Raw genomic sequence first — 27,975 nt, 5'->3', positions numbered from 1 at the left:
CTAGCTCAGATTGCAACCCCCACATGACTCAGTACAGACTCTGACTTTGCTGTCCCATCCCCAAAGGCCCAAGTCGCTCCATGTGTGGGACCTGTGCTGTGGTGGCGTTACAGGTGGGCAATGCCTCACTTTCCCTGCCCCCAGTCAGGCCCAAATCCAGTCACTCGGCTCCTACAGCCCCACAGCATCCATCTGGGATGAATTAAAGGTGGTTACACAATCTGCAGCTAGTTGCAATTTCAAACTATTTAATTGGGGATGAGGGAGATACAAATAACAGTTTTCCCTCTTTCCTGTTAATTTCTTTTTAAAACAATAGATCTCATTATTGTCTGATTTGACTGGTTTCCCTGAAGGCTTTTGTGTCCTCCAGAGACTGAAGCTCCAAATGAGCATCTTCTGGGTCCTGTTTATCAAGAGTCCTTTGCCTTTCCAGGGAGGAAAGTCCAAGGCTCCCATCCCATATCAGACGTGCATCCCACCAGCCACAGAGCTCCCATGGCCCTGGGGCGGGAGTAAGCTACTCTCAGAGCTCCCCGCGCGCGTGCCGGATATAGTGTTGGTGCAGCCCTGCTTCCTGGGCAAAGTCCTGACCACACTCGGTGCAGGCAAAGGGGCCAGGAAGGGTGCAGGCCTCGTGTGCCTGGCGATGCCGCCTCAGAGAAGCAGCCTGCCCGAAGGTCTTGCCACAGTCGGGACAGGGGAAGGTGGGCGGTGTGGTGATGGGTGCAGCCGGCTGGGAGGTCCTGGCCACTGGTCCGTGGCCTCGCTGGTGGGTGATCAGGGCCTTGGAGGAGGGGAAGGATCGGGCGCAGGTGAAGCAGATGAAGAGGACCCCCTGCAGCTTCTGGGCCACGAAGTCCGCTGGGTGCTCCCGCTTCATGTGGCGCTCCTGGAACTTGGAATCGGCGAAGGTGATGAGGCAGCGGGTGCACTGCAGGGCCCCCAGGTGGCCTGAGGACGTGGGGGAGAGGTTGGGAGAGGCCAGCAGGTGTGGCGAGGGCCTCTCCCAGCCCCAGAATCATGCCGACAACCAGCATGCAGGACTGGACTCACTCTGTGCCAGGTGCTATGCCAGGCCTGGACGGCAGCCTTACTGGACCTGTTTTGTGAATGAGCAGACCGAGGCTGCAAAAGGTTAGGCAACTTGCTGACTGTCATGAGGCTGGGAAGTGAAATGGTGGAGTTAGGGCTGGAACCCAGGCAGTCTGCCCTTCTGACAGCTGTATGATTAGGGCACAGCCTCTGGAGCCAGACTGCCTGGAACTGACTCCCCTGGCAAGTAAAAACTGTTTTCATCGGGAAAATGGGGTAATCACTATATTAGTATCCACCTCATAGGGTTGTTGGAAGGAATAAATGAATGAACTTATAAATAGTGTTTAGAATAGTGCTACACAATGGTTTGCAATCATTATTGTTGGGAAAGAAGAAACCCCACAGCCAGGGGCTGGCCTGGCACAGCTAGGCCTTGGCATTCTCCTGGCGAGCATAAACAGTTCCACAGAGCACTGTCAAACAAGGCCGTGCTGTGACTGGGGCGAATCAAGACCACGCCATGGTGCCGTTCTGAACACAGACAAAACGTGAACATTGTCTGGGCCACGAGAAATGGCCAGACAGCCCCTTGTCCTGGCTTACGTGAGTGCCTGCTGCTGCTTGGCCAGTCAGAGCTGGAGCGTTCCCTTGTTCCTCCCTCCTCCTAGGTCAGATTTATTAAGTGAGCCAGCCATCTAAGAACCCCTGCTTCCTGGCAGCCTCTATCCAGAGCAAAACCCTTCTTGAACCCTTCCCCAATGTACCTACCACAAGCCCAGATCCTATAATAAGTCCTTTCTTATGAGATGCCCCACAGTGTATGTGCTTCCTCAGCACAATGAGCAATAAGCCCGATTTGCTCAACTCCACGTGTGTTCCTGGTGGTCTCCAGCTAGAGTGCTGACACTGGCTTTCACTGTTATCAATACTTAACCTCTCTTTGCCTCAGTTCCCTCACTTCATATGAAAGTGATAATTATCAGTTTCATAGAGTCTGTTAGGAGGACGGACTGAGACAAGTGTTAAAATCTTAGAATGCACCTAACACATAATAAGCATTCAGTAGAAGCTGTTGCTGTTCTCTGTCAAATTGGCTATCTTCATTAATATTAAGCTTTCCCCTTTTCTGCCATTAATCCTCATACCAGCCAGCCCTGTGAGGTGAGGAGTGGCCACCCCTTTTGACAGACAGGGAAACTGAGGTCCAAGGCACACTGAAAGTCTGGGGCAGGGTTGGGACTGGGGCTCACTGCTCTTCCCAGTCATTTCTCCCACCCCAAGCCTCTCTGGATGCCACTCTGCCTCTGAAGTGCATCCCTTTCATATTTATGTGGACAGAGCAGAGAGCTCTGCTCCTTGTTACCTCTGAGGGTAACAAGGGTCGGGGTCCTGAGAGGCCAGATCAGGGACCATTAACAGTTCCTTCCTAACGAGTAAGTCCCCACAATGCTTTGAACACTGAGATGCTATAGAAATCCTTTTAGCATCACAGCTCCTGCAACCCACCCTCTGGTCAGCAGTACTCACAGATGTCACCTCCCGGACTTCGGGAACTTCTCTTCTTGGACGAATCCTGCTGCTCCATGGTCTGTTTGGAGTGCTGGTCCTCCATGGTGACTGGGACCCCTCTGGTCAAGAGAGGAGCACGCATGGCAGAATAGTAAATCAAGTGAAGTCGCTTATCTATAGCCAAATTTAGAGGGCCCGCTAATCCTGTGATCTTTGACAGGCTTACTTTGCCAGTCTTTGACTTCCATGACATAACATCTCTTTGAATTCTAACCTGACAGCTCTCACTAGAGAATTCAACCTTCCAAAAGATTCAACTCCTCAGCTTTGTGACTTCTCTTAGCGCCTTCTCACTTGCGTGAGACCTCTGACCTATGCCTGCTACATCAAACTAACTCCTTGAACACAGAGCCAGGGACCCCTGATCTTTGGACACCAGCCTCATCCCCTTCTCTCCCACCTGTCTTGAGGCAGGTAGTGGTACCCACTCTTTAGCCCGCCTCCTCCCGGGAGACATCTTTCTCTGACATCCCGAAACTCATTCCATCCTGAGACCCCGCTTCCCATGCGCGCTTTCAGCCGTTGTGACCCGCTGCCCCCAAGCACTGCCCTCGGCTCCCTCCCGAGGCCAGTAGCCCAGGTCTCTGCTTTTCTCCAAGACAGCAGAGGGGCTGCCTTTCGTTGCGCCTGTCAGTTGCTCGTCACAGCGCCGTCACCCGAAGGGAAACGGGGTAGGGCCCACCGAGTCTCAAAGTCCCGAGGCTTTCCACGGCCTTTCGCCTGATGAGCCTTTCGAAGCCCGGATCTTGGACTGCCATCCGACTGCAATGATGCAGTCCCACCAAGTCGGTCCTCAAAATAATGCGAGGGGTCCTTCCCTGCACTGGGGTGCGTAATGATGACGTTGCAAGCAACGCTTGCCTGACAGACCGGTGCTTACTGCGCAAGCGTGTTAGGCGCTTCTGGCGCGCACGCGCTTTGGCTCCCTCATTGTTCTAGGACCTGCGACCGCTGAGAGAGGGGGAGCGCCCATCGGTCGTTCTGCGCAGGCGCCGCACAGGGCCGTCTCCCCGAGGTCAGGCTTTCAAGGCACACCTCCTCCTAAAGGGAATGACGTCAGGTTAGAACCCCTGGAAAGCGTCTGGACGTCCCCGAATCCCGGCGCTCTAGCCTCTTAGGCCTCCGTCCCCGGACCCCAGAGCGGGGGCTTTTCAGGGGCAGACCAGCTGCTACCAACTGCGCCGTCCCTTGTGCTGGCTGTTGGCTCGGTTTGTGATTTGGAAGGGAGGAGTGAGGGGTTAAAAACATCTGTATCCCAGAGGGGGTTGGGAGCTGGAGGCCAATTTCTGAGTTTTTGAAGCGGAAAAGGAAAGCCATCCAGAAGGAGGGCGGACGGGACTCCCGGGTCCCTGGGGAATAGAGGCTGAGCGCCAGATTTCTGGCTGCCTGGGAGTGGTACCCGAGAACGAAAGAAAGGGACGGAATAATCGGCTGAAATGTGAGACCGAAGTAGGGAAGCTAGAAAAGAATAAGGTTGGGTGCTCCGTGACCCAGGTCTTCCTCTCTCCTTGCTTCCCAGCTATGCCTCCGCCGCGAGGTGACGTGACCGTCTTATTCCTGGGGCCTCCGGGCTCCGGAAAATCTGCGCTGATTGCAGCGCTGTGCGACAGAGATGTGGAGACGGTCGAGATCCCCGACGGCCGGCCGGATTCCGGGCTCCCCAGCCTGCGAGCTGCAGGCCCAGGCCTTTTCCTGGGCGAGCTGAGCTGCCCACCCGCAGAGCCGGGACCCTGGGCGGCGGAGGCCAACGTGCTGGTACTGGTGGTGCCAGGCCCGGAGGGCAATGAGGAGCCCTTGGCCCCGGCGCTGGGGGAGGCAGCACGGGCCGCCCTGGCCCGAGGGACCCCGCTGCTGGCTGTGCGGAATCTCCGACCCGAGGAGTCACAGAATGAAGCCCAGGCCCGGGATCAGACCGCGGCCCTGCTGGACAGCGCCGGGTTGGGCGCCGCGGCTCTCTTCCTGCCACGGACCGACTGCCTCAGCACCGACGGCTGCGAGGAGCTGGAGCGCCTGCGAGCGGCGCTGCGGAGCCAGGCCGAGGCGCTGCAGAGGTAAGCGCAGAGCTTCTGGGAGGGTGGAAGAGGCTGGAGCTTTATTTACTCTATGCCTCCACCCTAAGGTGTTCTTTGAGTCAGCCCGCAGCTTGGGACCAACCTTAAAGCGATATCTGCTGAAAGCCCTGCTCCAGATCCTGCCCTTGAGTGCAGGTCATGAGCTCCACGAAGCCCCACCTCAAGCTAGCGCTCTGTGCTTTTGTCATCTAGCCCCCATCCAAGGATCAGCTGGAAGTCCCAACCTGTCATCCAGCCTGCTCCTGCTAGCACTCTGAGGTCAAAAGTCCCGCTACCCTGCCAGAATTCTGGGAGGGGCCCGGACCTAAAGCCCAAACACTGCCCCCAAGCCAAGGTGTGAAGGAGGGCTGCATCCAAACGTGATCCCCGTGAAATTTGTACCCGAAGACTCCACTCTCCAGTCTTCACTTTCCTCCTCACCATCTGCTTGGTTCTCAAGGGATCGCAGTCTCCGGAGAGCCACACCCTCAGTGAGCTTTGTCGCTTAGGGGGCCCTCCCCCATTTCGTTTCTCTAATCCCCTCCCTTTTCTTTCTGTACCCACCCGCGGGCTATCTCCTGTCTTTTCTCTCCTCCCCCCTCCCCCCGCCCCACCCTAAGCGGCCTGGTCTCCTTTTGTAGAGGTTGAAAGAGCCTCGGGGAGGGGCAGCAGCTCCAAGCCCACCACCCTTCTTTTTTCCTTAGCCCCACGCCCTTGCTAAGGCCCCACTATTAAATGAGGCTTCTCCCCTCATTGGACTTTACACTCCTGCCAACACCTCTGTTCAAGAAAGAGCGCCCTTGGTGACCTTGCCCACCTAGAGCATTTAGTCCACGATTTTCTTTTAGTCCCTCAATCCATTCGGGATTCTTTTGCCCTAAGGCTCACTCTCTGTGAGTTTTGCCCCACTCAGCATGGCCTTTTCTTAATCCTGCAGGTCCTTTGGAAAGCCCAGCTCCCAAAGAGTGTAACCCCCGGGGAGACTTAGCCGGTTCCCCATTTTCAGCTCTGTTGGAAGCCAGATTTCAACCCAGCAGTCCCTCCCTTACTTTAGGCAATGATGGAGACCTGGGTTCCGTCCCTGGGTTGGAAAATCCCCTGGAGAAGGAAATGGCAACCCACTCCAGTATTCTTGCCTGGAAAATTCCATGGACGAAGGAGGCTGGTAGGCTACAGTCCATGGAATCGCAGAGTCCACACGACTTAGCCATTTTACTTTCCTTCCTAGCATCGGTGCCCCTCCCTTTCAAACTCCACCTTGTCATTTTAGCCTGGTCGGACCCCCTAGGCTAGCTCTCCAGCCCCTCTTCTGCCCTTGACCCCATCCCTCCCTGTCCCCGCAGGCTCCTTCCACCAGCTCAGGATGGCTTCGAGGTATTGGGCGCTGCAGAGTTGGAGGCTGTGCGGGAGGCCTTTGAGACTGGGGGCCTGGAGGCGGCCCTGTCGTGGGTTCGGGCCGGCCTGGAGCGACTGGGCAGCGCACGCCTGGACCTGGCCGTGGCCGGTAGGGCTGACGTGGGCCTTGTGTTGGACGTGCTCCTCGGGTTAGATCCTGAAGATCCGGGTGCAGTGCCTGCTGCAGCGCCTGCGGGGCCCACGCCCTACCCGACCCCAGAGCGCCCCAACGTGGTGCTCTGGAGCGTGCCTCTGAGCTCCGCGGACACCACCGTCGCCCCGTACCCGACCACCCACTACGACGCTCTCATCCTCGTCACCCCTGGGGCACCCACTGAGAAGGACTGGGCCCAGGTCCGGCCCTTGGTGCTACCGGATACACCATTGGTCTGTGTGCGAACAGATGGCGAGGGCGAGGACCCAGAGTCTCTGGAAGAAGAGGAAAAGGCAGAGAAGTCTGGCAGCGAGAGCTTAGAGAACGCAGACGGAGAGGGGTTTGAGAATGCCCGCAGTGATGGAAAGGAGAACCGCGGCCCCAGATTGCAAAAGGGAGGCGGTGGGGAAGGTTCAGAGGAAGCAGGCACGGAGAGTTTGCAGCCAGTGGGCGTCAGCACGAAGAAATCCGGCAGCGGGGACTCGGAGCGCGCGGCTGCCCTGAGCCCCGAGGACGAAACCTGGGAGGTGCTAGAGGAGGCGCCGCCGCCCGTGTTCCCGCTGAGGCCGGGCGGGCTCCCGGGGCTGTGCGAGTGGCTGCGGCGCGCGCTCCCCGCGGCCCAGGCGGGGGCGCTGCTGCTCGCGCTGCCGCCCGCATCTCCCCGCGCGGCCCGGACCAAGGCTGCTGCGCTGCGGGCCGGGGCGTGGCGGCCGGCCCTGCTGGCTAGCCTGGCGGCGGCGGCGGCCCCAGTCCCAGGTCTGGGCTGGGCGTGCGACGTGGCGCTCCTGCGGGGTCAGCTAGCAGAGTGGCGGCGGGCGCTGGGGCTCGAACCCGCGGCGCTGGCCCGACGCGAGCGCGCGCTGGGCCTGGCTCCCGGGGAGTTGGCCAAGCGGACGCGCTTCCCGGGCCCGGTGACGCGAGCCGAAGTGGAGGCGAGGCTGGGCTCATGGGCAGGCGAGGGCACCGCCGGGGGCGCTGCGCTGGGCGCGCTCTCTTTCCTGTGGCCGGCGGGCGGCGCTGCGGCCACCGGGGGCCTGGGCTACCGCGCGGCGCACGGCGTCCTGCTGCAGGCGCTGGACGAGATGCGCGCGGACGCCGAGGCAGTGCTGGCGCCGCAGGTGCCTGCGCAGTGAGAGCTGAGCTGAGGGCCGGGGCTTCCGGGTGTGCCCTGGGCCCCAGCTGCCTGGCTCTGCCAGGGCCGGAGGACTCAAGACCCGGTGAGAGGGAGAGGGCACGGGGTCCAGACTCTAGCATGGGATGTCTGGGCCTGAGATATCGCAGAGGGAGGGGTCCGCCAGTCAGAATTCTGGGTGCTTGAAGGGAATGAGGGCTCTGACTAGGGGTTGGAGTCTGGTCACCAGGATTCCTGGGTCCTGAAGGGAAATAGAGTTCTGAGGACGGGACTCCTGATTTCTCTGGGGACCATCAAACTATGGAACTCCTCAAAGGAGTTGAGGGTTTGGACTCCTGGAAGGGGGCTATCTTGGTCTCTCAAGAGTAGAAACTAGATCTAATAGGTGTCTAGTCCCCCTGCGGAGGAGGAGGTGGACGCCCTGATTGCTGATGAAGGCGGTCTCCTTCACACTAGGGATTCTGACACGGAGGAGGGGTGGTCTGGGTTCCCCAGGGAGCTGAAATCTTGGGCTTCTGAGCCACAAAGGTATATAAGATCTAGGTTTCTGGGGGTGGGGGAAGGACGGTTCTCTGGACTCTCAGAATGCCTAGCTCCCCAGAGGGCTGAGGTCTTTGCTTTCTAATTCATGGGTGGTGGAAGATATCCATGTAGAGGAGGGAATCGGGTGCTGTGTGAGAGAGCTGGAGACCCTGTGGTCTTGGGAAACGGAGGGGTGTAATATTTGCCCCTCCAGAAGTTTGGGGGCGCAGATTTCTTTCCCCACTGTTGGGAGGAGGATGGTACCACAAAACACGAGAGGAAGCAAGAGTGTTCTGGGCATGGTTGGGCTGGGGAGTAGCCAGAGACCAGGAATGAGGCTTTCTGACTGTGGAAGGGCGGGAACCCATCCCTCAGAGGGAACTCCCCAGAATCCCTAATGGATTTGGATTCTGGTGGCTCCCCTCCTCTGAGTTTGACTGGAAGGGGATGTGACTGACCCCATTTTCAGGTGCTGGGCAATTATGGGGCTCTCTGGGGACTCTATCCCGCTCTCCCTTAGGGGTTTCTATCGTTCTTGGGTCTTGGTTTCTTCTGTCATTAAGCCTGAACCATTTCTGGCCTTGCTATTTTGTATACCCGCCTTTTAGGAAACACAGCTGTACTGCTGGACTAATCCAAACACTTCCGTGTGGCTACCTCAGGTGTCCCCAAGAGAGACACAGAGAAGGCCTCAGTGAGCCAGGGGCCCACAGAACATCCGGGCAGGTGTTCCAGCCCATGGGAATGTGTCGCAGGGAGGCAAAGGCAGAAACCACAGTGCCTGGGATGTTCTAGGCTGCCAGCTACCAGTAGAGGAGAAGCGACAAGTCACAGAACTCTTTAATGCCAAAAAGAGAGAGAATGGGGCGGGGTGGTGGTTGGGGGGTTGGGGGGAGCACAGCTGAGAGGCCATCCAGCAGAATCTCTGTTACGTTAGATGGGGAAAGCAAAGCACAGAGAGGGCAGGCTCTAGGCCCAACAGCACACGGCAAGGTTCCTCCCTGCCTCTTTTCATTTCCTGCCCCCTCTCATCCTCATCTTCCTTCTGATGCTTGAGTGGGCCACCTGGGGTCATGCCTCAGGACCTTTATAGTTTCCGTTATTTCTGCCCAGAATGCTCTGCTCCCAGATCTACTTGCCAATCAGATCTCAGCACAAATGTCCCCTCAAGAGGGACCTTTCCTGACCATTATAACCGAAGTAGCTCACATCCAACCCTTATTATTCATCTCCACTGAGGTTTTTTTTCTTTTCCTTGCAGCAATTATGATTTTAGAAAATTATTTATTTACCTGTGTATTGGCTGTTATCCCCATGCGGTACCCTCAGCCCCTCAAATAGTGCCTGACATACAGAAGGGGCTTAGTAAATATTTAATTCATTAATCAGTGGCAGAACTAGGGCTGGGATTTAGGTCGTCAGCCTCTTGCCCCGAGACAGGGAAAAGGTGGGAGATGGAGGAGAAACAAGCATCTCCTAGGAGAGGAGACACCTGTCAGAGGTCAGGGGGCCCGGGCAGCCAGCACGGCTTTGCCATGTCACTCTGGGTGACCTGAGCCAGTGCCTTGTGTTCCCATCCGTGAAAGGAAAGGGCTGGAGAATGAGCATAAACACTTGCGAGACCCCATTTCCTTTGACAGCTGAAGACAAGCGTAACCAGTCTGAGGGGCAGGTAGCTAAGGGGTGGTACCCCCAGGTCTAACTAGAATTCCCACCACTGGCACAATTTGTCCCATCGAAGTTGAGGTAGCCCAGATAGGGGGAAAGCACTTCGCACTATACTGAATGGCTCCAGGCACTGTGCTCAAAGCTCTTTCAGCCTTAGGAAAATGTTCCTCATCCATCTCTATGATACCCAGCACAACACTGTCTCCCCACCTCAACTGTGGTTCAAGCCTCTGCATCAAGCCTGCATGCCATGGGCAGAAGCAGGAACACACAGAACAGCCAGTCCAGTAGAAACAGAACATCAGCCACATGTTTCATCACTCAGTTGTCTGACTCTGCAACCCCAGGGACTGCGGCCAACCAGGCCCCTCTGTCCATGGAATTTTCCAGACAAGAATACTGGAGTGGGTCTCCATTTCCTTCTCCAGGGGATCTTCCCGACCCAGGGATTGAACCTGCGTCTCATGCATTGGCAGGTAGATTCTTGGCCCCTAAGCCACCTGGGAAGCTCATGAGCCACACAGGTAGCTTCAAGTATTCTAGTAGCCACATTGAAAAAGGAAAAGGGAACAGATACAGATGACACCAATTCTAACATCTCACGTCAATATATCCAAAATATTATTTCAACATGTAATCAATATAGGAAAACACTTTTTTATGCTACGTCTTTGAAATCTGGTGTGTATTTCTGTAGCACATCTCAATTCAGATCAGAAATACTCGACCTCTATTTAGATTTCATGAAACTTACATTTGAAGAAGTCGATTCCTATACCCACGCTGTCCCAGTGATGTTGAATAGTTTTCCAATAATGAAGATGAGAAGCATTTTCTAAATTAATGAGAAGTAAGTTGCAGGTAAACTTTTCCCCCGTTGCACCACAAACATGGTGAGTAGACACAGCACTGGAGAAAAAAAACAACAACCTTAGTATCACCAGGAATTCTGTCTGCATTGCCCAAGGGCCAGACAGCCCTTTGACTATAAGGGTGGCCTTTTGCAAGTGAGTCATCAAGTGGAATCTACCCGCAGGGTTGTCCTGAGCATTCCATGTAGACACGTTTGTACCCTGTTCTCTCTTGTGTACAGTAATAGACTTGCAGCCCCTCCTGGAAGCCCTCAAACATTAGTCTCATCCCTGTGCCTTTGCTCAGGGTGCCCACCTCTCTGACACCATCTCTGACTTGGCCCTGTCTGACATCTCTACCCTATGCTTCTCTGCCCTCCCGCCAAGAGGACTCCTGCCTGAGATTGACTCTGAGAAAGCAAGACCCAGTTTTGTTTTCTTGTGTCACTGTCCCTCGTAGAGTGTGCTGATTGTGTTTAAGTAGTTGTGTTTTGGCACCCTTGGGGGTCAACGACTGTCTTTTGGGAGTGGTTGCCTTTTAAATCATGACCTTTAAAGGGATTGAACTTTAGGCTCTGGAAGCAGTAAGCTGCCAGCGAGGCATCGGTCTCTGGGCGCATCCAAACAGAAAAGACTGAAGACTCACTTGTGGAAGGACAACTGGCTGCCTTCAGGGTGAGCCTACATGGCATCTGCAGGCTGGAAGGCCCTTGAAGGCAGAAATTCTAGGAAACCTATGATGAATCTTGGTGTTGCCATCGCCAGAAGCAGAGGAGGAACAGAGCCTCATCAACTTAGATGAATTTCCTACTTGTCTGGATAATGATAGACTTGTGTCCATTGAGATGAGGAGCCATGAAGCCGGGAGACTCAAGGGTGGGTTGACCTGTGTGTGGTGCTTTTTGGAGGCGTGAATAAAAAAGTAGAAATTCCATTGTGTGTCTGTTCATTGCTGGTTTCAGAGGAGGGGGAAGATGCTTGGGATTCTGACTGTCAACTGGAAGCCTAGACCCCTGTGTCTGATGGAGGAGGGGTCCAACGGTGAGGCCTCCTGGGTCCCTGGAGAGGAGGGATGGTGGGGATGTGTGCAGGACAGAATTCCCTGGGCTGCAGTCCAGTGACTTTAAGAGTTTTGCCACCCTGGAGGAGGTGGGGTGGCCTAATAATTGTTTAACCTTGGGGGCTGTGATAGTAAACTTCTTAACTCTAGAACTAGCGTGGCCCATTAATGCCCCCAGTCTGTTCAGCATTTCTGCAGCCATGGCCTTGGATAGACCCTTCTGACTTTAGACCTGGTCTTTGGATCTGCTTGACTACTGGACTCACAGCAAATGTGATGCAAGCAGAAGCTTGACAAGTGCTCATGGATTGGGATGATCTCTCTTGCTGCCCTGGGGACCCCTGCCACCATGACCACATGGGGAAGTCCAGGCTAACCTGCACGGCGATTAGATAACATGTGGCCCAGTCAGCCAGGACACCCCAATTAGTGTTGGCCCTCTGAAAGAGAGCTGCCTAGCTGACCGGCAGCTGAGCCATCCTCCAGCTGATCCTAGACCAAATTGCCTACCCATGGAATGAGGTAAATACAAGACAGTTATTCTAGAGGCTTCTCTGGTGGTCCAGTGGTTATGAATCTGCCTTGCGATGCAGAGGATTGAAGTTCAATCCCTGGGGGGTAACAAGTTCCCAGATGCCACTGATCATCTGATCCTGGGAGCTACAACTAGAGCGTCCATGTGCCACAAAAGGGGTCCTGCATGGCTGCGCTGCCAGTGCAGGGGGCCCAGATTTGATCCCTGGTCAAAACTAGATCCTACAATCCACAACTGAGGGTTCACATGCTACAGCTAAAGGTTTCCAATACCATCACTAAAGACTCCACATGCCAGAACTAACACCTGGTACAGCCAAACAAATTTTCTTTAAAAAGTAATCAAATTTATGTAAACCAAATAAATAAGTTTTCTTTTAAAAAAAAAAAAGAAAAAGAATCTGCCTTGCAATGCAGGGAATTCAAGTTCAGTCCCTAGTGGGGGAACTAAGATCCCACATGGCGCAGAGCAACTGAGCCTGTGAGCTGCAGCTACAGAGTCCATGCTCTGCAAGGAAGATCCTGCAAGAGTCGATGGAGGCCTTGTGAGCTGCAACTAAGACCCAATACAACCAAGTAAATAAAACTATATAAATATGTTTATATAGGCAATTATTCTAAGTGAGGTTTGGAGGGGCTTGTTATATAGCAAAGGATGGATAACTGATACAGGCGTGTCCCCTCTCTGAGATGTGGTCTCTTTCTCCCTCTCAACAGGACCCAGTGATTAAAATCTTAACCTCTGTCACTTTTTAGCTGCATGGTGATGTCCAATGTGATGTTCCTTCTCTGAACCTCAGGTTTTTCTGAAAACAGGGTTGAGAATAATAGTGCCTATCACAAGGAGTGGTTGTGAAGATAAAGTGGATCATTTTCAGTTCATGACCCTAAGAGATCATGTTGGTTACGAAACTTGTCTGGCAGGGGTGGGGGTGGGGCCAAAGGGGGCCAGACTGCTCTTCTTCCGCCTCTCCCCCTGGGGTTCACTAGGGCCATGGAAGGAGGAGCATCCTTCCCTACTCTACTGAGGTTGGCTTTAAACCATATGATTTACTTTACTCCATGGAATGTTAGCATCCCCAACCTCCTCAGGGACCTTTGGTGCACTTGGGCTTTCTGTCCCTGTCATCTGCCATGAGAAAGATATTAGCCAGGGAGCCACAGATCCCAGAAGACTGAAACCCCATGGAGGAGAACTAGAGTCCCTCTCCCAAACTGGAGCGAAACCCACAAGTTCATAACCTGAAACAGAGCCGCCCTAGATACCTACAAACCAGAAGAAGCAGAACGCATTTTGTTACAAGTCTCAGTTTGGGGATGGTTTGTTATACAACATTATCATAGCGTTAATTGACTAATGTTCTTGTTCAGTCACTCAGTTGTGTCCAACTCTTTGCATCATCGTGGACTGCAGCACTCCAGACATCCCTGTCCTTCACCATCTCCAGGAGCTTGCTCAACTCATGTCCATTGAGTCATTGATGCCATCAAACCATCTCAGCCACTGTTGTCCCTTTCTCATCATGCCTTCAATCTTTCCCTGCATCAGTCTTTTCTAGTGAGTCAGTTCTTCACATCAGGTGACCAGTGTATTGGAACTTCAGCATCAGTACTTCCAATGAATATTCAGGGTTGATTACCTTTAGGATTGACCGGTCTGATCTCCTTGCAGTCAAGAGACTCTGAAGAGATTTTTCCAATCAGATCAGATCAGATCAGTCGCTCAGTCGTGTCCGACTCTTTGCGACCCCATGAATCACAGCACTCCAGGCCTCCCTGTCCATCACCAACTCCCGGAGTTCACTCAGACTCACGTCCATCGAGTCAGTGATGCCATCCAGCCATCTCATCCTCTGTCGTCCCCTTCTCCTCCAGCCCCCAATCCCTTCCAGCATCAGAGTCTTTTCCAATGAGTCAACTCTTCAAATGAGGTGGCCAAAGTACTGGAGTTTCAGCTTTAGCATCATTCCTTCCAAAGAAATCCCAGGGCTGATCTCCTTCAGAATGGACTGGTTGGATCTCTTTGCAGTCCAAGGGACTCTCAAGAGTCTTCTCCAACACCACAGTTCAAAAGCATCAATTCTTCGGCACTCAGCCTTCTTCACAGTCCAACTCTCACATCCATACATGACCACAGGAAAAACCACAGCCTTGACTAGACGAACCTTTGTTGGCAAAGTAATGTCTCTGCTTTTGAATATACTATCTAGGTTGGTCATAACTTTCCTTCCAAGGAGTAAGCATCTTTTAATTTCATGGCTGCAGTCACCATCTGTAGTGATTTTGGAGCCCAGAAAAATAAAGTCTGACACTGTTTCCACTGTTTCCACATCTATTTCCCATGAAGTGATGGGACCGGATGCCATGATCTTCATTTTCTGAATGTTGAGCTTTAAGCCAACTTTTTCACTCTCCACTTTCACTTTCATCAAGAGGCTTTTTAGTTCCTCTTCACTTTCTGCCATAAGGGTGGTGTCATCTGCATATCTGAGGTTATTGATATTTCTCCCGGCAATCTTGATTCCAGCTTGTGTTTCTTCCAATAGCACACTCCAAAAGGATCAGTTCTTTGGCGCTCAGCATTCTTTGTGATCCAATTCTCACATCCATACATGGCTACTGGAAAAACCATAGCTTTGACTATATAGACCTTTGTCAGTAACACAACATTGTTGTTTTAAACCACTGAGTTTGGGGACTTCTTTGTTACCTTAGCATAATTCAGTCTATCCTGATAGATGCCAAGGTCTGCTGCTGCTGCTGCTGCTAAGTCGCTTCAGTCGTGTCTGATTCTGTGCGACCCCATAGATGGCAGCCCACCAGGCTTCCCTGTACCCGGGATTCTCCAGGCAAGAACACTGGAGTGGGTTGCCACCTCCTTCTCCAATGCATGAAAGTGAGAAGTAAAAGTGAAGTTGCTCAGTCATGTCCGACTCTTAGCGACCCCATGGACTGCAGCCCACCAGGCTCCTCCATCCATGGGATTTTCTAGGCAAAAGTACTGGAGTGGGGTGCCATTGCCTTCTCCGCCAAGGTCTAGCACCTGCCAACTAATGCCTACTCAGCTATTAAGTAAGTAAGTGGCAGCTATTAGGATAGTAGCTTTTGGCCAGACACATTGTCTCCAGAACCAACACTGTCTTAAAGGTGCTAGTGCCTCTACTCAGTCACTCAGTTGTGTTCAACTCTTTGTGACCCCATGGACTGCAGCCCGCGAGGCTCCTCTGCCCATGGGATTCTCCAGGCAAGAATGCTGGGGCCGCCATGCCCTCCTCCAGGGATCATCCCAACCCAGGGATCAAACCTGCCTCTCCTGCATTATTAGGCAGATTCTTTCCCATCTGAGCAACCAGGAGAGCCCCCTTTAAGGTGCTAGGCACTGCACTAAGTCCTTTTTTAGTTTTCTTTCATTTGACCATTCAAATAGCTCTGTGAGGTTATAAATATTAATATCCACCACTTACAAACATGAAACTGAGGCAAAAAGAGGTTAACCGGGAGAGGTGATCATGCACTCTGGAGTCTGACGCTCCCAACTGTTTGACCAAAGGCAAGTGACACCACAATCCGTGCCTCAGTTTGTTCCTCTGTAAAATGGGGACAATACTTTCAACCTCACAGAGTTGTGATTATGAAATGAGCTCTCTCGTGGAAAACACTTAGCACAGGGACCCAGCAGGAAGTAATCCCTTAACAAAAGGTAGCATCTTCCCTCTCCTCATTCCAAAGAGGGGGTTCGACAGGGTTGAGACCCCTGCTTTTTGCATCCCATCTCCCTGAAATGCATCACAGCACAAAGACTCAGCCTTGTTCTGTTGATTCGTTTAATTTATAGACACGTGGGAAGCTATAGCTGAGAAGGAATGGAGACCAAACACTACATGGGCCTCAGTTCTTCACTCAGCTTTGCCAGAAGCCTGGGGGCTTGGAAGACAGCTGATCTTGTTGATGGTCAGCAAATGAGAGCCTGAGGGCACCAGGGTCCCAGGCTTGATGTGGCAGGCGTTCTCCATAGCACATCCCTGGGAAGCAAATTTGACACCTGCTGGAGAGGATTTCAGACTAGAATCAGGATCTCCAATGCCTCCCCGCTCCCAATCCAGGGGTCATGCCCCAGCCACCTTCCTCCATTTCTCTGGAGCCACTTTCTCCCTAAGAATCTGGAATAATGAGGCTCCAGTTCTGGGACCCTCTGGGAACCCTGTGCCCTCCTCCTGAAATCCAGGTGCCCCTCACCAGGGTGCCTGAGGCCAGTCATGGTGACACAGCGGGTTTCTTCACCCAAACAGAACGTTTCCTCAGTCGGGGTACATGTTTCCTTGAGGAAGGTGGAGCAGGAAGGACACCGAAGGCCATTCTCTGTCAGATTTCTCCTGAATGCTGGGGAGGAGGGTGGAGGGTAAGGTGCACGGGGACATTAAGTCCTTTCCAACTTCACAACCAGCACGGGGACACCGGTCACTAACTGGCACTGCATTTTTAGAAAATAATATTTATTTGACTGGATCTTAGTTGCGCCCTGTGGAATCGAGTTCCCTGACCAGGGATCCAACCCCTGCATAGGGAGCATGGAGTCTTAGTCACTGCAGTTTACGGGAGAAGAAACCAAGGCTCAGCGCAAGGAAGACGCTTGCCTGGTGACAGCGCAGGTCAGTGACAGGTGCTCACAGATGGCTCTGGTGGGGGAGGGGTGGGCAGGGAGGGACTCTAGCCGTGGGGCTCAGCTGGGGCTTACCAGGCAGGGGATTGTGGTTGCAGCCATCGCTCTGGCAGCAGCACGTGTTGGACCCCATGTGTTCTCCGGAGCCACAGTGATGGAGAGGAATCCCGGGTCACACTCGCTGGATTTTGAGCACCCCTTGTAGCTGGTCACGTCCACGGAGCCCTCTGCATCATGAGGGTGGACAGAGGACTCAGGAGTCCTGGTCTGGACCCTGGTCCTGGGGTATTTCCATCACCTTACAGCTTCCCCAGCCCACTGCTGTCTAGAGAGGCCTCTTCCATCTCCCCAAAGTCATATACCCTTATCTGTCTGGGGCAAGGCCTGGAGGGTTGAGTATTGAACCCAACCCTTCCTCCCTTCGCCCCTGGCTGTGTTGGTCTCTCCTGAGTGGTCCCTTCAGCTCCACAGCCACCTCACTGCCATTCTCTAAAGGTCACACCTGGAGAGGTCTTTTCTAGGTAGGTCACCTATGACTACCCCCAGACCTGTGTGAAATGGTCTCTTCCAGCCTTCAGCCCTTCCCTGCCCCCTGGAATTCCTTCCACCATATCCTAGGATGCAGCCCTCAGCCACCACCCTGTAACACCCGTCTCCTTCTTCGTCTAAGATTTCCCAGGGTCACTCCCCAGACTTCCTACTTATGATCTCTTGCTGCCTTTCTTGGCTACTCTCAGGTCTTGCCTGAAATGGTCTCTTCCAGTCTCCCTGGCCTTCCCCCTCCCACCAAAGTTGGTCTCCTCCAGCCCTAGGGTTTCTGCTCTGTACCCCAAGAGCTTGGGTGGGTGGGTGCTCAGTCCTGTCTGTCTCTTTGCAAACTCATGGACTGAGTCCTTGGATTATCTGTCCTTATCTCTCTCTGTCTCTCTCTCTGTTCCAATACTGGGGCTTCCCAGGTGGTGCAGTGGTAAAAACCCCCACTGCCAATGTAGGAGACACAAAATACTGGTTCAATCCCTGGGTTGGAAAGATCCCCTGGAGGAGGAAATGGCAAGCCACTCCAGTATTCTTGCCTGGAAAATCCCACGGACAGAGGAGCCTGGTGGGCTATGCCTGATTACAGAGTCAACCTAATCACATTCTTTGCAACTCACCCGTCTTCTCTACACCCACCCCTACACCTTTTGCATATTAGATTCCCGCCCCCCACCAGGGATTTCACTCTTCCCCTGTGTCCTTTCCTAATCCCTTCTTGCCTAAGAAATTCTCTATATCTGCCCCTCCCCCATCATGTCTTTGGAGTCTCATTTTCAGAAATCCTTGGCAACAGTGGTTTCTGTCATTCCACTGGATTCTCTTTCCTCCTTTCCCTCTTTCTCGCCCCTTCTTCACTCAAAGGTTCCTCCCAGAGCATGGTAGTATCTGATACCCTGAAAGCACCCCCCACCTCCCCAGGATCTGACGCTATTCCCTACCCTCTTACTATTGTTAGTCTCAGTTGTGATGACGATGCAGGTGTCCTCGTCCTGGGCGCATGTCTTCGTTTCTCCAATGCATATGGCTCCATCCCTGATACACACCTCACGGCTTAGTGGGTACCCTGAGGTATAGAGAGAGAGGCTCTAGTCCAAGTGGTGTGGTCCCTGGGCCATGACTTCTGAGTCCAGAAGGGGATGGGGTGGAGGGTCTGAAGGAAGAGGGAAAGGTGTCTCCCTGGTTATTCACAAGAGGGACATTAGCCGCTGAACAGGGAACTATCTGAAGTTCCATCAGATACACTAGATTGCCGCCAGCAAGGCTGCTTCAAGGGGTGGACAGCAACTCCATCAAGGAGCAAGTTTACCTACTTACAGGGTTGGGGAATTTGGACACTAGGGCCCTCTGAGAAAGCTGGAGAATAGTAAGGAGTCCTGCTGAAGGTTTCCATGCGTTTTTTTTTTTTTTATCCTTTAATTTTCTTTTTTCTATTTTAGGCTATTTTGGGTTGTCCTTGCTTCCTGTGGGTGTTTCTCCAGTTGTAGTGAGTGGGGGCTACTCTCTCATTGCGGTGCTTGGGCTTCTCATTTGTGGTGGCTCCTCCTGTTGCAGAGCACAGGCTCTAGAGCATGGGCTCAGTAGCTGTGGCACGAGGGCTTAGTTTGCCCAAGGCATGTGGAATATTCCTGGACCAGGGATCGAACCCATGTCACCTGCATTGGCAGGCAGATTCTCAACCACTGGACCACTGAGGAAGTCCTTCATGGACTTCTGTGAACCTTCAGGTCCAGCTGATTCTCAGAAGTGGGACCCTCTTCCTTGTGGGTACATTTAAGTCTGGTAGACAGCATAGTCACTCAGGCAGGGGTACCTGAGGCTGGGATCTGCAACCCAGGTCAAGAAGGAAGATCGAGGACTAGGAGGACAAGGGCCTGGCTCCTTGGTCCTGAGAGAGGAGGCAACTGGGGCCCAGACACAGGGGAACTGGGTCCTGGGGAAAGTGGAGTTGCCTGAATTGCATCTAAGGAAAGAAGACACTGGGGACCTGAACTCCTGAGAGTCCTGGGAGAAAGGAAATCTCTCCCCCTCACCTCACTTTTCTTTTTTCTAATCATACTCTTATCTGAATTCCTAGAATTCAGGTATTTTATTTTGAGACACTGTCAGAGGGGAGGGGAGCAGAGCCCATCCAAACCCTTCCTTTCTCAGAGATTTAAACCCACATGTTTTTGAACTCTTCCTCCCATGGGAACCCAGGCTTTCTCTTTTACCCTCTGCCTTTTCCATGAATCTGAATTCCCAGGACACCTCCTCTTTCCCCCTCACCCTCAAGGACCTGGCTAAATGCTCTCCCATTAGTCTTCATTTCAGGATTCCAGGAGTCCAGACCCCTAGTCACTTACCCAGACTCAGGAGGGTGCAGAGCAGCATGGGGGCTAGCAGGAAAGTCTCAGGTTTTGTGTAAGGCTTCATGATGGTTGGATGAGTGAAGATGCAGTCCCAGGTCCCGAGCTCATCTTATAAGAAGGTGAGAAGGGGAGGGTCTGGATTTACCTTGCCCCCTGGCTAAGAAAGATGATGTAAGATCTGAGGGTAGGTCTCTGTAGCTCTGAGTGGGGGAGGTGGAACAAGAATCCAAAAGGAACATGGGCATCTTGTGCTCAGCCCCCTTCTCCATGGGGACCCCAGGAGTCTGGGCTTCCAAGCCTCTCTCCATCTTGTCTCATCCCCTTCATCCCCCTGTGCCCCCCCTCCCTCCTTTTTTTTTCTTACCTGAAGCCCAAGATCAGAATCAGGTCATTTTGTTTCCTGCAGGATAGAACAGTGCTAGGACTCAGATTCCCTCTCCCTTGTCTCTCTTCCCAAGGAGGTGCCCAGTGTGGTTGAGGCCTTACCGGGGAGCGCCCAGCAAGTCCAGGCTTGTTCTGCCGCAGCATGCTTGGCTCAATACCCCCTTTTCTGTGTTTGTTCTGTCTGCAGCTCCAACCCCACCCCAAGATGCATTTCTGGGTCTCTCAGAGACTGAACAGAGGGGTGCTTGTCAATGGGCCAGGATGCACAAGGTACCAGAGGCCCAGAAACCGCATTGGAAAGCTGAGGCACAGTTGGAAGCACTCAAGGTTGGGTGTGTGTCTGTTTTGGAAACATACTTTGTGTTTTATTGAGATCCTTTACCTCAGGCACATGATCTTGAGACATCAGAGATTTTGTGTCGGTGTGTGTATTTTTTCATGTGTGTATGTATATTTTTTCGTGTGTGTGTGTGTATTTTTGGGGGTGTAATTTTATGTGTGTGGGGGGGGATGGGGGTGGCTGTGGGGAGGGTAGCCAGCCATAGGTAGAGGGGATCCTGTTGCGGTAGGCCCCTCAGTTCAGTTCAGTCACTCAGTCGTGTCCGACTCTTTGCGACCCCATGAATCGCAGCACGCCAAGCCTCCCTGTCCATCACCAACTCCCGGAGTTCACTCAAACTCACGTCCATTGAGTCAATGATGCCATCCAGCCATCTCATCCTTTGTCGTCCCCTTCTCCTCCTGCCCCCAATCCCTCCCAGCAGCAGAGTCTTTTCCAATGAGTCAACTCTTCACATGAGGTGGCCAAAGTACTGGAGTTTCAGCTTTAGCATCATTCCTTCCAAAGAAATCCCAGAGCTGATCTCCTTCAGAATGGACTGGTTGGATCTCCTTGCAGTCCAAGGGAACTCTCGAGTCTTTTCAAACACCACAGTTCAAAAGCATCAATTCTTTGTTGCTCAGCTTTCTTCACAGTCCAACTCTCACATCCATACATGACCACTGGAAAAACCATAGCCTCGACTAGACGGACCTTTGTTGGCAAAGTAATGTCTCTGCTTTTCAATATGCTATCTGCTGCTAAGTCACTTCAGTCGTGTCCGACTCTGTGCGACCCCATAGATGGCAGCCCACCAGGCTCCCCGTCCCTGGGATTCTCCAGGCAAGAACACTGGAGTGGGTTGCCATTTCCTTCTCCAATGCATGCAAGTGAAAAATGAAAGTGAAGTCGCTCAGTCGTGTCCTACCCTCAGCGACCCCATGGACTGCAGCCCACCTGGGATTTTCTAGGCAAGAGTACTGGAGTGGGGTGCCACTGCATTCTCCAATATTCTATCTAGGTTGGTCATAACTTTTCTTCCAAGGAGTAAGTGTCTTTTAATTTTATGGCTGTAGTCACCATCTGCAGTGATTTTGGAGCCCCAAAAAAGAAAGTCTGACACTGTTTCCACTGTTTCCCCATCTATTTCCCAGGAAGTGATGGGGCCGGATGCCATGATCTTTGTTTTCTGAATGTTGGGTTTTAAGCCAACTTTTTCACTCTCCTCTTTCACTTTCATCAAGAGGCTTTTTAGTTCCTCTTCACTTTCTGCCATAAGGGTGGTGTTATCTGCATATCTGAGGTTACTGATATTTCTCCCGGCAATCTTGATTCCAGCTTGTGCTTCTTCCAGCTCAGCATTTCTCATAATGTACTCTGCATATAAGTTAAATAAGCAGGGTGACAATATACAGCCTTGACGTACTCCTTTTCCTATTTGGACCCAGTCTGTTGTTCCATGTCCAGTTCTAACTGTTGCTTCCTGACCTGCATACAAATTTCTCAAGAGGCACCTTGCAAAAATCCACTCAAGTTTTCTGTCCTCTTGCTTTCCAGGCTTCATTTGGGGCGCTGAGGTTGGCGAATTTCTTCTGGGGACCAATCTTGAAGGCCGCATGGGTTGCTAGGATACCCTGGTGTGAAAGTTATCAGGAGAAAGGGGTAGAGAGCTGTTCGGAGAGAGGGAGGCGGGAAAAGATCATTGCTAGGGAACTCCGCGCCTCTCGCAGCTCTCCGGAGAGACACACTAGGCATGCGCAGTGGTGATGTGGCCCCTTGTGCGCTGCGGTTCGAAAGGCCTGGGCCTCGTGCGCTTGCGCAGTGAAGGCCTCCTAGGGCGCACCCGCTCTGAGCACCCTAAACTCAGCCCTTCTTGCGTCTTGGTCAGGCGAAGCCCACACGACGGTGACATGCCCGAGATCGGCCTCTGCAATGTGGTGTCCGGCAGTAGCCAGGACTTAGTGAGAGACTGGCGTGGAGGAGATTGGAAGAAGTGAAGGAGGTCGTGAAGGGGCTCTGTGAAAACTTTTGGAATCTCAAAGGTGTTGAAAAAGAATCCGTATCTGGGCTGCCAAGAAAAAAAGAGTTTATTGGGGTTCTTAGGAATTAGACTTTGGGAGACACAAATTCCCGTAAAATTTAACAGTGTTGGCAGAGGGAGTCAGGGGCTTATGAGTACTGTGGTCAGCAGGTTGTTAAAATTGTGTGGAGAGAATTATAATTGACAGTGATACATGTAATATTTGATACAAAGAAATGTTTGGCTTTAAAGAAGCTGTCATGAGTTACTGGAGGGTAAGGGTCTGATAGGCATCTTGAGTTTCTGGCATATAGTCCGGATGCCTGTGTGAATACAGTAAGTAGTCAAAAGGTCAGATTCCTTTGTGGCAGAGACCTGATTGGTCAGAAATGGCTACTCAGTAAGTGTCAGCTATTACAAATGTAAATATTTGGCCAAACACATCCTCTCTGGAACCACCACTGTCTTAATAGTGTGTTTGCTCAGTCACTCAGTTGGCTTTGATTCTTTGTGACCCCATGGACTGTAGCCCACCAGGCTCCTCTGTCCATGGGATTCTCCAGGCAAAAATAGAGTGGGTTGCCATGACCTACTCCAGGGGCTCTTCCCCAGCCCAGGGATTGAACCCCCATCTCCCGCATTGGCAGGCAGATTCTTTCCCATCTGAGCCACCAGGGAAGCCCCCTTCAAAATGCAAGTTACACCACAATCTGGGCCTCAGTTTGTTCCTCTGTAAAACGGGGGCAATACTTTCATCCTCACAGAGTTGTGATTATGAAATGAGGTACTGCATGGAAAACACTTAGCATGGGGACCAGGGAGGAAGTAACCCCTTAACAAAAGGTAGCATCTTCCCTCTTTTCCTTCCAAAGAGGGGGTTCCCCAGGGTGGAGATCCCAGCTTTTTCCATTCCATCTCCCAGAAATGCATCACATCATGAGGACTTACACTTGTTGTTTTAACTGGTTTAATTTATAGACACCTGGGAACCTGTCTGAGAACGAATGGAGACCAAACACCACATGGGCCTCAGTTCTTCACTCAGCCTTGCCAGAAGCCTGGGGGCTTCAAAGACAGCTGGTCTTCTTGATGGTAAACAAACGAGAGCCTGAGGGCACCAGGGTCCCAGGCTTGGTGTGGCAGGCGGTCTTGGTACCACAGCCCTGGACTGCAAGTTTGTCACTTGCTGGAGGGGATTTTAGACTACAGTCAGGATCGCCAGTGCCTCCCTCCTCCTAGTCCAGGGTCATATGCCCCAGCCACCTTCTCCCCCAGATCTTTGGAGCCACTGTCTCCCTTAGAATCTGGAAGCATGAGGCTCCAGTTCTGGGCCTGTCTGGAACCCCTGTGCCCTCCCCCTGAATTCCAGGTGCCCCTTACCAGGCCGCACGAGGCCAGACACGGCGACACAGTGGGTTTCCTCGCCAACGCAGAGCGCTTCCGCAGTCGCAGTGCATGTTTCCGTAAAGGCAGCGATGCAGGAAGGACACCGAAGGCCATTCTCTGTATGGTTTCTCACGAACGCTGAAGAGGAGGGTGGAGGGTAAGGCAGTCGGAGACGAGAGTCCCTTTCCCAACCTCCCAACCACTCAGGGGACAGCAGTTGGTAACGGACACTGCATTTTCAGAAAACAATCTTTATTTGGCTGTGTTGGATCTTAATTGCGGCCTGTGGACTCGAGTTCCCTGACCAGGGATCCAACCCCTGCATAGGAACCATGGAGGCTTAGTCAGTGGACCACCAGGGAAGTCCCTGGACGCTGCAGTTTACAGGAGAAGAAACCGAGGCTCAGCGCAAGGAAGACGCTTGCCCCGGTGACAGCGCAGGTCAGTGACAGGTGCTCACAGTTGGCTCTGGCGGAGGAGGGGTGGGCAGGGAGGGACTCCAGCTGTGGGGCTCAGCTGGGGCTTACCGGGCAGGGGGTCCTGGTTGCAGCCATCCTTCTGGCAGCAGCGCCTCTTGGAGCCCATGTAGTTCTCAGGGTTCATGGTGATGCCGAAGAATCCGGACTCATACTGGCTGGATTTCGCACACCCCTTGTAGCTGGTCACCACCAAGGAGGCCTCTGCAGGATGGCCGTGGGCCGGGGGCTCAGTGGCCCCGGGGCTCAGTGGCCCCTGGTCTGGACCCTTGCCCTGCGGTGTCTCCCCCACCTTAGAGTTTCCCCAGCCCACTGCTGTCTAGAGCGGTCTCTTCCAGCTCCCCAATGTCAGACCCCCTTATTTGCCTGGGGTGTCGTCTAAATGGTTTATTAAGTACAGAACCCCTTTTCACACTGCCCCCGGCTGTGTTGGTCTCTCCTAAGTGGCCCCTTCAGCCCCATGGCCACCCCACTGCCATCCTGCAGGGGTTGCACCTGGAGTGGTCTTTTCCAGACCACCTATGATTAACCCCATGCCTGTGCGAAATGGTCATTTCCAGCTTTCAGCCCTCCCCAGACCCCTGGAATTCCTGCCACCAAATGCTGGGATGCGGCTGCCATCCCCACCCCCTGTAACACCTATTTCCTTCTGCATCTAAAGTGGTCTCTTCCAGGTTTCCCAGGGTCACTCCCCAGACCTCCTACAAATGGTCTCTTGTTGCCCTCCTTCGCTACTCTCAGGTCTTGCCTGAAGTGGTCTCTTCTGGTCTCGCTGGACTTCCCCCTCCCCAGCACAGAGTGATATCTTCCAGCCCTAGGGTTTCCACTCTTCACCCCACACTCGTGTGGGTGCAAGTGTGCTCAGTCGTGTCTGACTCTTTGGGACCTCATAGATTGAGTCCAGGGGTCATCTGTCCTTATATACTCTCTCTGTATGCCAATATTGGGGCTTCCCAGGTGGTGCAGTGGTAAAGAACCCTCCTGCCAATGCAGGAGATGAAAGAGACGTGGGTCCATCCCTGGGTGGGAAGATGCCCTGGAGGAGGAAATTGTAAGCCATTCCAGTATTCTTGCCTGGAAAATCCCATGGACAGAGGAGCCTGGCAGGCTATAGTATATGGGGTTGCAAAGAGTCAGACATGACTGAGCATACACCCAACTCAACCAGCCCCTGTATCTCCCTCTTTCTCCTGTCAGGAAAGGTCTGTTGCAGCCTGCATTCCTTGGAGATCACTTGTGCCCCCAGAGAGTCAAATTGATCACCTTCCTTGCAACTCACCCTAGCCTCTTAGAGGGGTAGCCTCTACACCTACCCCTCCACCTTTTGGATATTAGATTTCCCCCCTCTCTGAATTTCTCTCTTCCCCCGTGTGCTTTCCTAATTCCTTCTTTTGTAAGAAAGTCTCTATATCTGCCCCTCCCCTATCCTCTCTTGGCGTTTCATCTTCAGAAATCCTTGGTAACAGTGGTTTCTGTCATTCCATCGGATTCTCTGTCCACCATCCACCTTGAGATTGCCTTTCCCTCTTTCCCGACGTATCATCACTCAAAGGTCCCTCCCAGCGCCTGGCGATACCTGCCACCCTGAAGGCACCCCCCCACCCCGCCCCGCCACCTCCCCAGGATCTGATACCAGCCCCTGCCCTCTTCTGTTGGTCTCAGTCACGACAACTATGCAGGAGTCCTCATCCGGGGCGCAAGTCTGCAGTTTTCCTCTGCAACTGGGACGGTCGCCGACACACACCTCACAGCTTAGTGAGTACCCTGTGGTATAGAGAGCAGGGGTCTAGTGAAAGCTATAGTCTTTGGGCCACAGCTTCCTGGTCCAGAGGGGAATGGGGCGGAGGGGGGATGTGAAGGAAGAGGGACAGCTGTCTCCCTGCCTATTCATGGGCAGGACATTGGTTGCTGAACAGGGATCTGTCTGAAGCTTGGCAGGGATGCCATGGTGCTGTGAGCAAAGCTGCTTTCGGGTTGGGGGCGGAAGCAGTTCCAACCAGGGAGCAAATTTACCTAATTACAAGGCTGGGGACTTTGGATGCTAGACCCCCTGAGCAAGCTTGGGGACAGTGAGGGGTCCTGCTGAAGATTACCATGGACTTAAAACACTTTTCTCATCTTTTAATTTTTTTTCTATTTTTGATTTGCTGGATCTTCTTGCTTCCTGTGGGTTTTTCTCTAATTGTAGCGATTATGGTCTAATTAGACTAGGCATTAGTGTATATTTGCTGAGCTTTGGCTTCTCATTGGTGGTGGTTTCTGCTGCAGAGCATGGGCTCAGCAGTTGTGGTAAAACGTCTTAGTTGCCCCAGGGCATGGGGAATCTTCCTGGACCAGGGATCGAACCCATGTCCCCCATTTTGGCAGGCAGATTCTCAACCACTGGACCACTGGGGAAGTCCTTCATGGAGTTTTGTGAACCTTTAGGTCCAGCTGGTTCTCAGAAGCAGAACCCACTTCCTAGTGGGTACCACGCTTGAGCCTTGTAGACAGTGGAAATTCAGGCAGGAGTACCTGAGGCTGAGATCTGCATCCCAGATAAAAAAAGATCAATGACGAAGAGGAGACGGGCCTGGCTCCTTAGTCCTGAGAGAGGAGGAAACTGGGGACGCAGACGCAAGGCAACTGGGTCCTGCGGAAAATGGAGTTGCCTGAAATGCATCTAAGGGAGGACACTGGGAAGCTGAACTGCTTAGAGTTCTGGAAGCAAGGAAACTTCTCCCCCTCGCCTCACTTTTCTTTTCTCTAATCATACTCTCATCTGATATTCTAGAATAAAGGTGTCTTATTTTGAGACACTGCTGGAGAGGAGAGGAGCAGAGCCCATCCAAACCCATCCGGTTTCAAAGATTCAAAACCACACATTTTTTAGCTCTTCCTCCCTTGTGGACTTAGGCTTTGTCTCCTCCTTTACCCTCTGCCTTTCTCCAAGAATCTAAGTTCCTGGGACACCTCCTCTTTCCCTTCTTCCTCGAGGATCTGGCACAGTGCTCTATCAATTCAGTTCAGTTCAGTCACTCAGTCGTGTCCGACTCTTTGTGACCCCATGAATCGCAGCACGCCAGGCCTCCCTGTCCATCACCAACTCCTGGAGTTCACTCAAACTCACATCCATTGAGTCAGTAATGCCATCCAGCCATCTCATCTTCTGTTGTCCCCTTCTCCTCCTGCCCCCAATCCCTCCCAGCATCAGAGTCTTTTCCAATGAGTCAACTCTTCTCATGAGGTGGCCAAAGTACTGGAGTTTCAGCTTTAGCATCATTCCTTCCAAAGAATACCCAGAGAGTCTTCTCCAACACCACAGTTCAAAAGCATCAATTCTTTGGCGCTCAGCTTTCTTCACAGTCCAACTCTCACATCCATACATGACTACTGGAAAAACCAGTACTCTATAACAGTGTCAGAAAACAGTGCTCTATAATAGTCCTCATATCGAGTGTCCCAGGAGTCCAGACCCCTAGTCACTTACCCAGACCCAGGAGGGTGCAGAGCAGCGCCATGGCCAGCAGGAAGGTCTCAGGTTTTGCAGATGGCTTCATGATGGATTGGTGAGTGACCCTTCAGTTCTAGGTCTCCAGCACTTCTTATAGGAAGCTGAGAAGGGGCAGGTCTGGACCCACCTTACCCCTAGGCTAAGAAATTGTGTTTGAAGACGTAGGGGTTGGTCTCTACGGTCCTGAGTGGGGGAGGCAGAACCAGAATCCAAAAGGAACATGGGCATCTTGCGCCCAGCCCCCTCCTCCATGGGAACCCCAGGAGTCTGGGCTTCCAACCCTCTGTCAGGTCTCACCCACTGTGTCCCCTTTTTTTCTGACCTAAAGCCCAAGATCAGAATCAAGTCATTTTGTTTCCTGTAGGTAGAGTAGCTGCT

At 52.8% G+C, this 27,975-nt stretch overlaps 4 protein-coding genes across 20 annotated transcripts; 1 reads left to right on the top strand and 3 right to left on the bottom strand.

Annotated features, from left to right (window-relative positions):
* Positions 1-229: 229 nt before the first annotated feature.
* Positions 230-5,150, bottom strand: ZNF576 (zinc finger protein 576). 8 transcript variants are annotated; one of them, XM_055551505.1, is made up of 4 exons: positions 5,061-5,150; positions 3,488-3,648; positions 2,566-2,666; positions 230-954 (listed from the first exon to the last, which is right to left on the bottom strand). In XM_055551505.1, the coding sequence occupies exons 3-4, from the start codon at positions 2,648-2,650 to the stop codon at positions 527-529; spliced, it is 513 nt and encodes a 170-aa protein (XP_055407480.1). In that variant the 5' UTR covers positions 2,651-2,666; positions 3,488-3,648; positions 5,061-5,150; the 3' UTR covers positions 230-526. The 8 variants fall into 8 exon arrangements, with proteins under 8 accessions (XP_055407480.1, XP_055407481.1, XP_055407484.1 ...); XM_055551506.1 differs by lacking the exon at positions 5,061-5,150 and adding an exon at positions 4,578-4,660; XM_055551509.1 differs by lacking the exon at positions 5,061-5,150 and having other exon boundaries at positions 3,643-3,661.
* IRGQ (immunity related GTPase Q) lies at positions 3,481-11,316 on the top strand. Of its 3 annotated transcripts, none has more exons than XM_055551501.1 (3): positions 3,481-3,622; positions 4,127-4,658; positions 6,002-11,316. In XM_055551501.1, exons 2-3 carry the CDS (start codon positions 4,129-4,131, stop codon positions 7,338-7,340), a joined length of 1,869 nt encoding a protein of 622 aa, XP_055407476.1. In that variant the 5' UTR covers positions 3,481-3,622; positions 4,127-4,128; the 3' UTR covers positions 7,341-11,316. The 3 variants fall into 3 exon arrangements, with proteins under 3 accessions (XP_055407476.1, XP_055407474.1, XP_055407475.1); XM_055551499.1 differs by having other exon boundaries at positions 3,481-3,667; XM_055551500.1 differs by lacking the exon at positions 3,481-3,622 and adding an exon at positions 3,683-3,815.
* Positions 10,214-19,640, bottom strand: LOC129630913 (phospholipase A2 inhibitor and Ly6/PLAUR domain-containing protein-like). Of its 8 annotated transcripts, none has more exons than XR_008703812.1 (5): positions 19,514-19,640; positions 18,110-18,234; positions 16,710-16,861; positions 16,211-16,354; positions 15,781-16,016 (listed from the first exon to the last, which is right to left on the bottom strand). XR_008703812.1 is itself a non-coding variant. In XM_055551515.1 (4 exons), the coding sequence occupies exons 1-4, from the start codon at positions 19,581-19,583 to the stop codon at positions 10,370-10,372; spliced, it is 408 nt and encodes a 135-aa protein (XP_055407490.1). In that variant the 5' UTR covers positions 19,584-19,640; the 3' UTR covers positions 10,214-10,369. The 8 variants fall into 8 exon arrangements, 4 of the variants coding, with proteins under 4 accessions (XP_055407490.1, XP_055407488.1, XP_055407489.1 ...); XR_008703810.1 differs by having other exon boundaries at positions 15,781-16,019; positions 18,118-18,234; XR_008703809.1 differs by having other exon boundaries at positions 18,118-18,234.
* A 3,563-nt stretch (positions 19,641-23,203) lies between these two features.
* LOC129630912 (phospholipase A2 inhibitor and Ly6/PLAUR domain-containing protein-like) lies at positions 23,204-27,658 on the bottom strand. The gene is made up of 4 exons (XM_055551511.1): positions 27,574-27,658; positions 24,156-24,308; positions 23,623-23,766; positions 23,204-23,428 (listed from the first exon to the last, which is right to left on the bottom strand). Exons 1-4 carry the CDS (start codon positions 27,641-27,643, stop codon positions 23,310-23,312), a joined length of 486 nt encoding a protein of 161 aa, XP_055407486.1. The 5' UTR covers positions 27,644-27,658; the 3' UTR covers positions 23,204-23,309.
* Between the last annotated feature and the right edge of the window lie 317 nt (positions 27,659-27,975).

The sequence above is a fragment of the Bubalus kerabau genome, chromosome 17 (assembly GCF_029407905.1).
Source record: "Bubalus kerabau isolate K-KA32 ecotype Philippines breed swamp buffalo chromosome 17, PCC_UOA_SB_1v2, whole genome shotgun sequence".
Taxonomy (NCBI): domain Eukaryota; kingdom Metazoa; phylum Chordata; class Mammalia; order Artiodactyla; family Bovidae; genus Bubalus; species Bubalus kerabau.
This window is presented reverse-complemented; position numbering and strand designations above follow the sequence as displayed.

What these genes read in the sequence shown, in the direction of transcription:
- ZNF576 (XM_055551502.1), bottom strand. Translation starts at nt 2,800, where the DNA reads ATGTCATGGAAGTCAAAGACTGGCAAAGTAAGCCTGTCAAAGATCACA. An exon ending in AAGTCCGGGAGGTGACATCT is followed by an intron (nt 955 to 2,565) that starts GTGAGTACTGCT and finishes CCACGTCCTCAG; the next exon opens with GCCACCTGGGGGCCCTGCAG.
- IRGQ (XM_055551499.1), top strand. An exon ending in CAGGCCGAGGCGCTGCAGAG is followed by an intron (nt 4,659 to 6,001) that starts GTAAGCGCAGAG and finishes CTGTCCCCGCAG; the next exon opens with GCTCCTTCCACCAGCTCAGG.
- LOC129630913 (XM_055551512.1), bottom strand. Translation starts at nt 19,583, where the DNA reads ATGAAGCCTTACACAAAACCTGAGACTTTCCTGCTAGCCCCCATGCTG. An exon ending in CTGCACCCTCCTGAGTCTGG is followed by an intron (nt 18,235 to 19,513) that starts GTAAGTGACTAG and finishes TCTATACCTCAG; the next exon opens with GGTACCCACTAAGCCGTGAG. An exon ending in CACAACTGAGACTAACAATA is followed by an intron (nt 16,862 to 18,117) that starts GTAAGAGGGTAG and finishes CTCATGATGCAG; the next exon opens with AGGGCTCCGTGGACGTGACC.
- LOC129630912 (XM_055551511.1), bottom strand. Translation starts at nt 27,643, where the DNA reads ATGAAGCCATCTGCAAAACCTGAGACCTTCCTGCTGGCCATGGCGCTG. An exon ending in CAACCAGGACCCCCTGCCCG is followed by an intron (nt 23,767 to 24,155) that starts GTAAGCCCCAGC and finishes CCTCCTCTTCAG; the next exon opens with CGTTCGTGAGAAACCATACA. An exon ending in GTCTGGCCTCGTGCGGCCTG is followed by an intron (nt 23,429 to 23,622) that starts GTAAGGGGCACC and finishes AATCCCCTCCAG; the next exon opens with CAAGTGACAAACTTGCAGTC.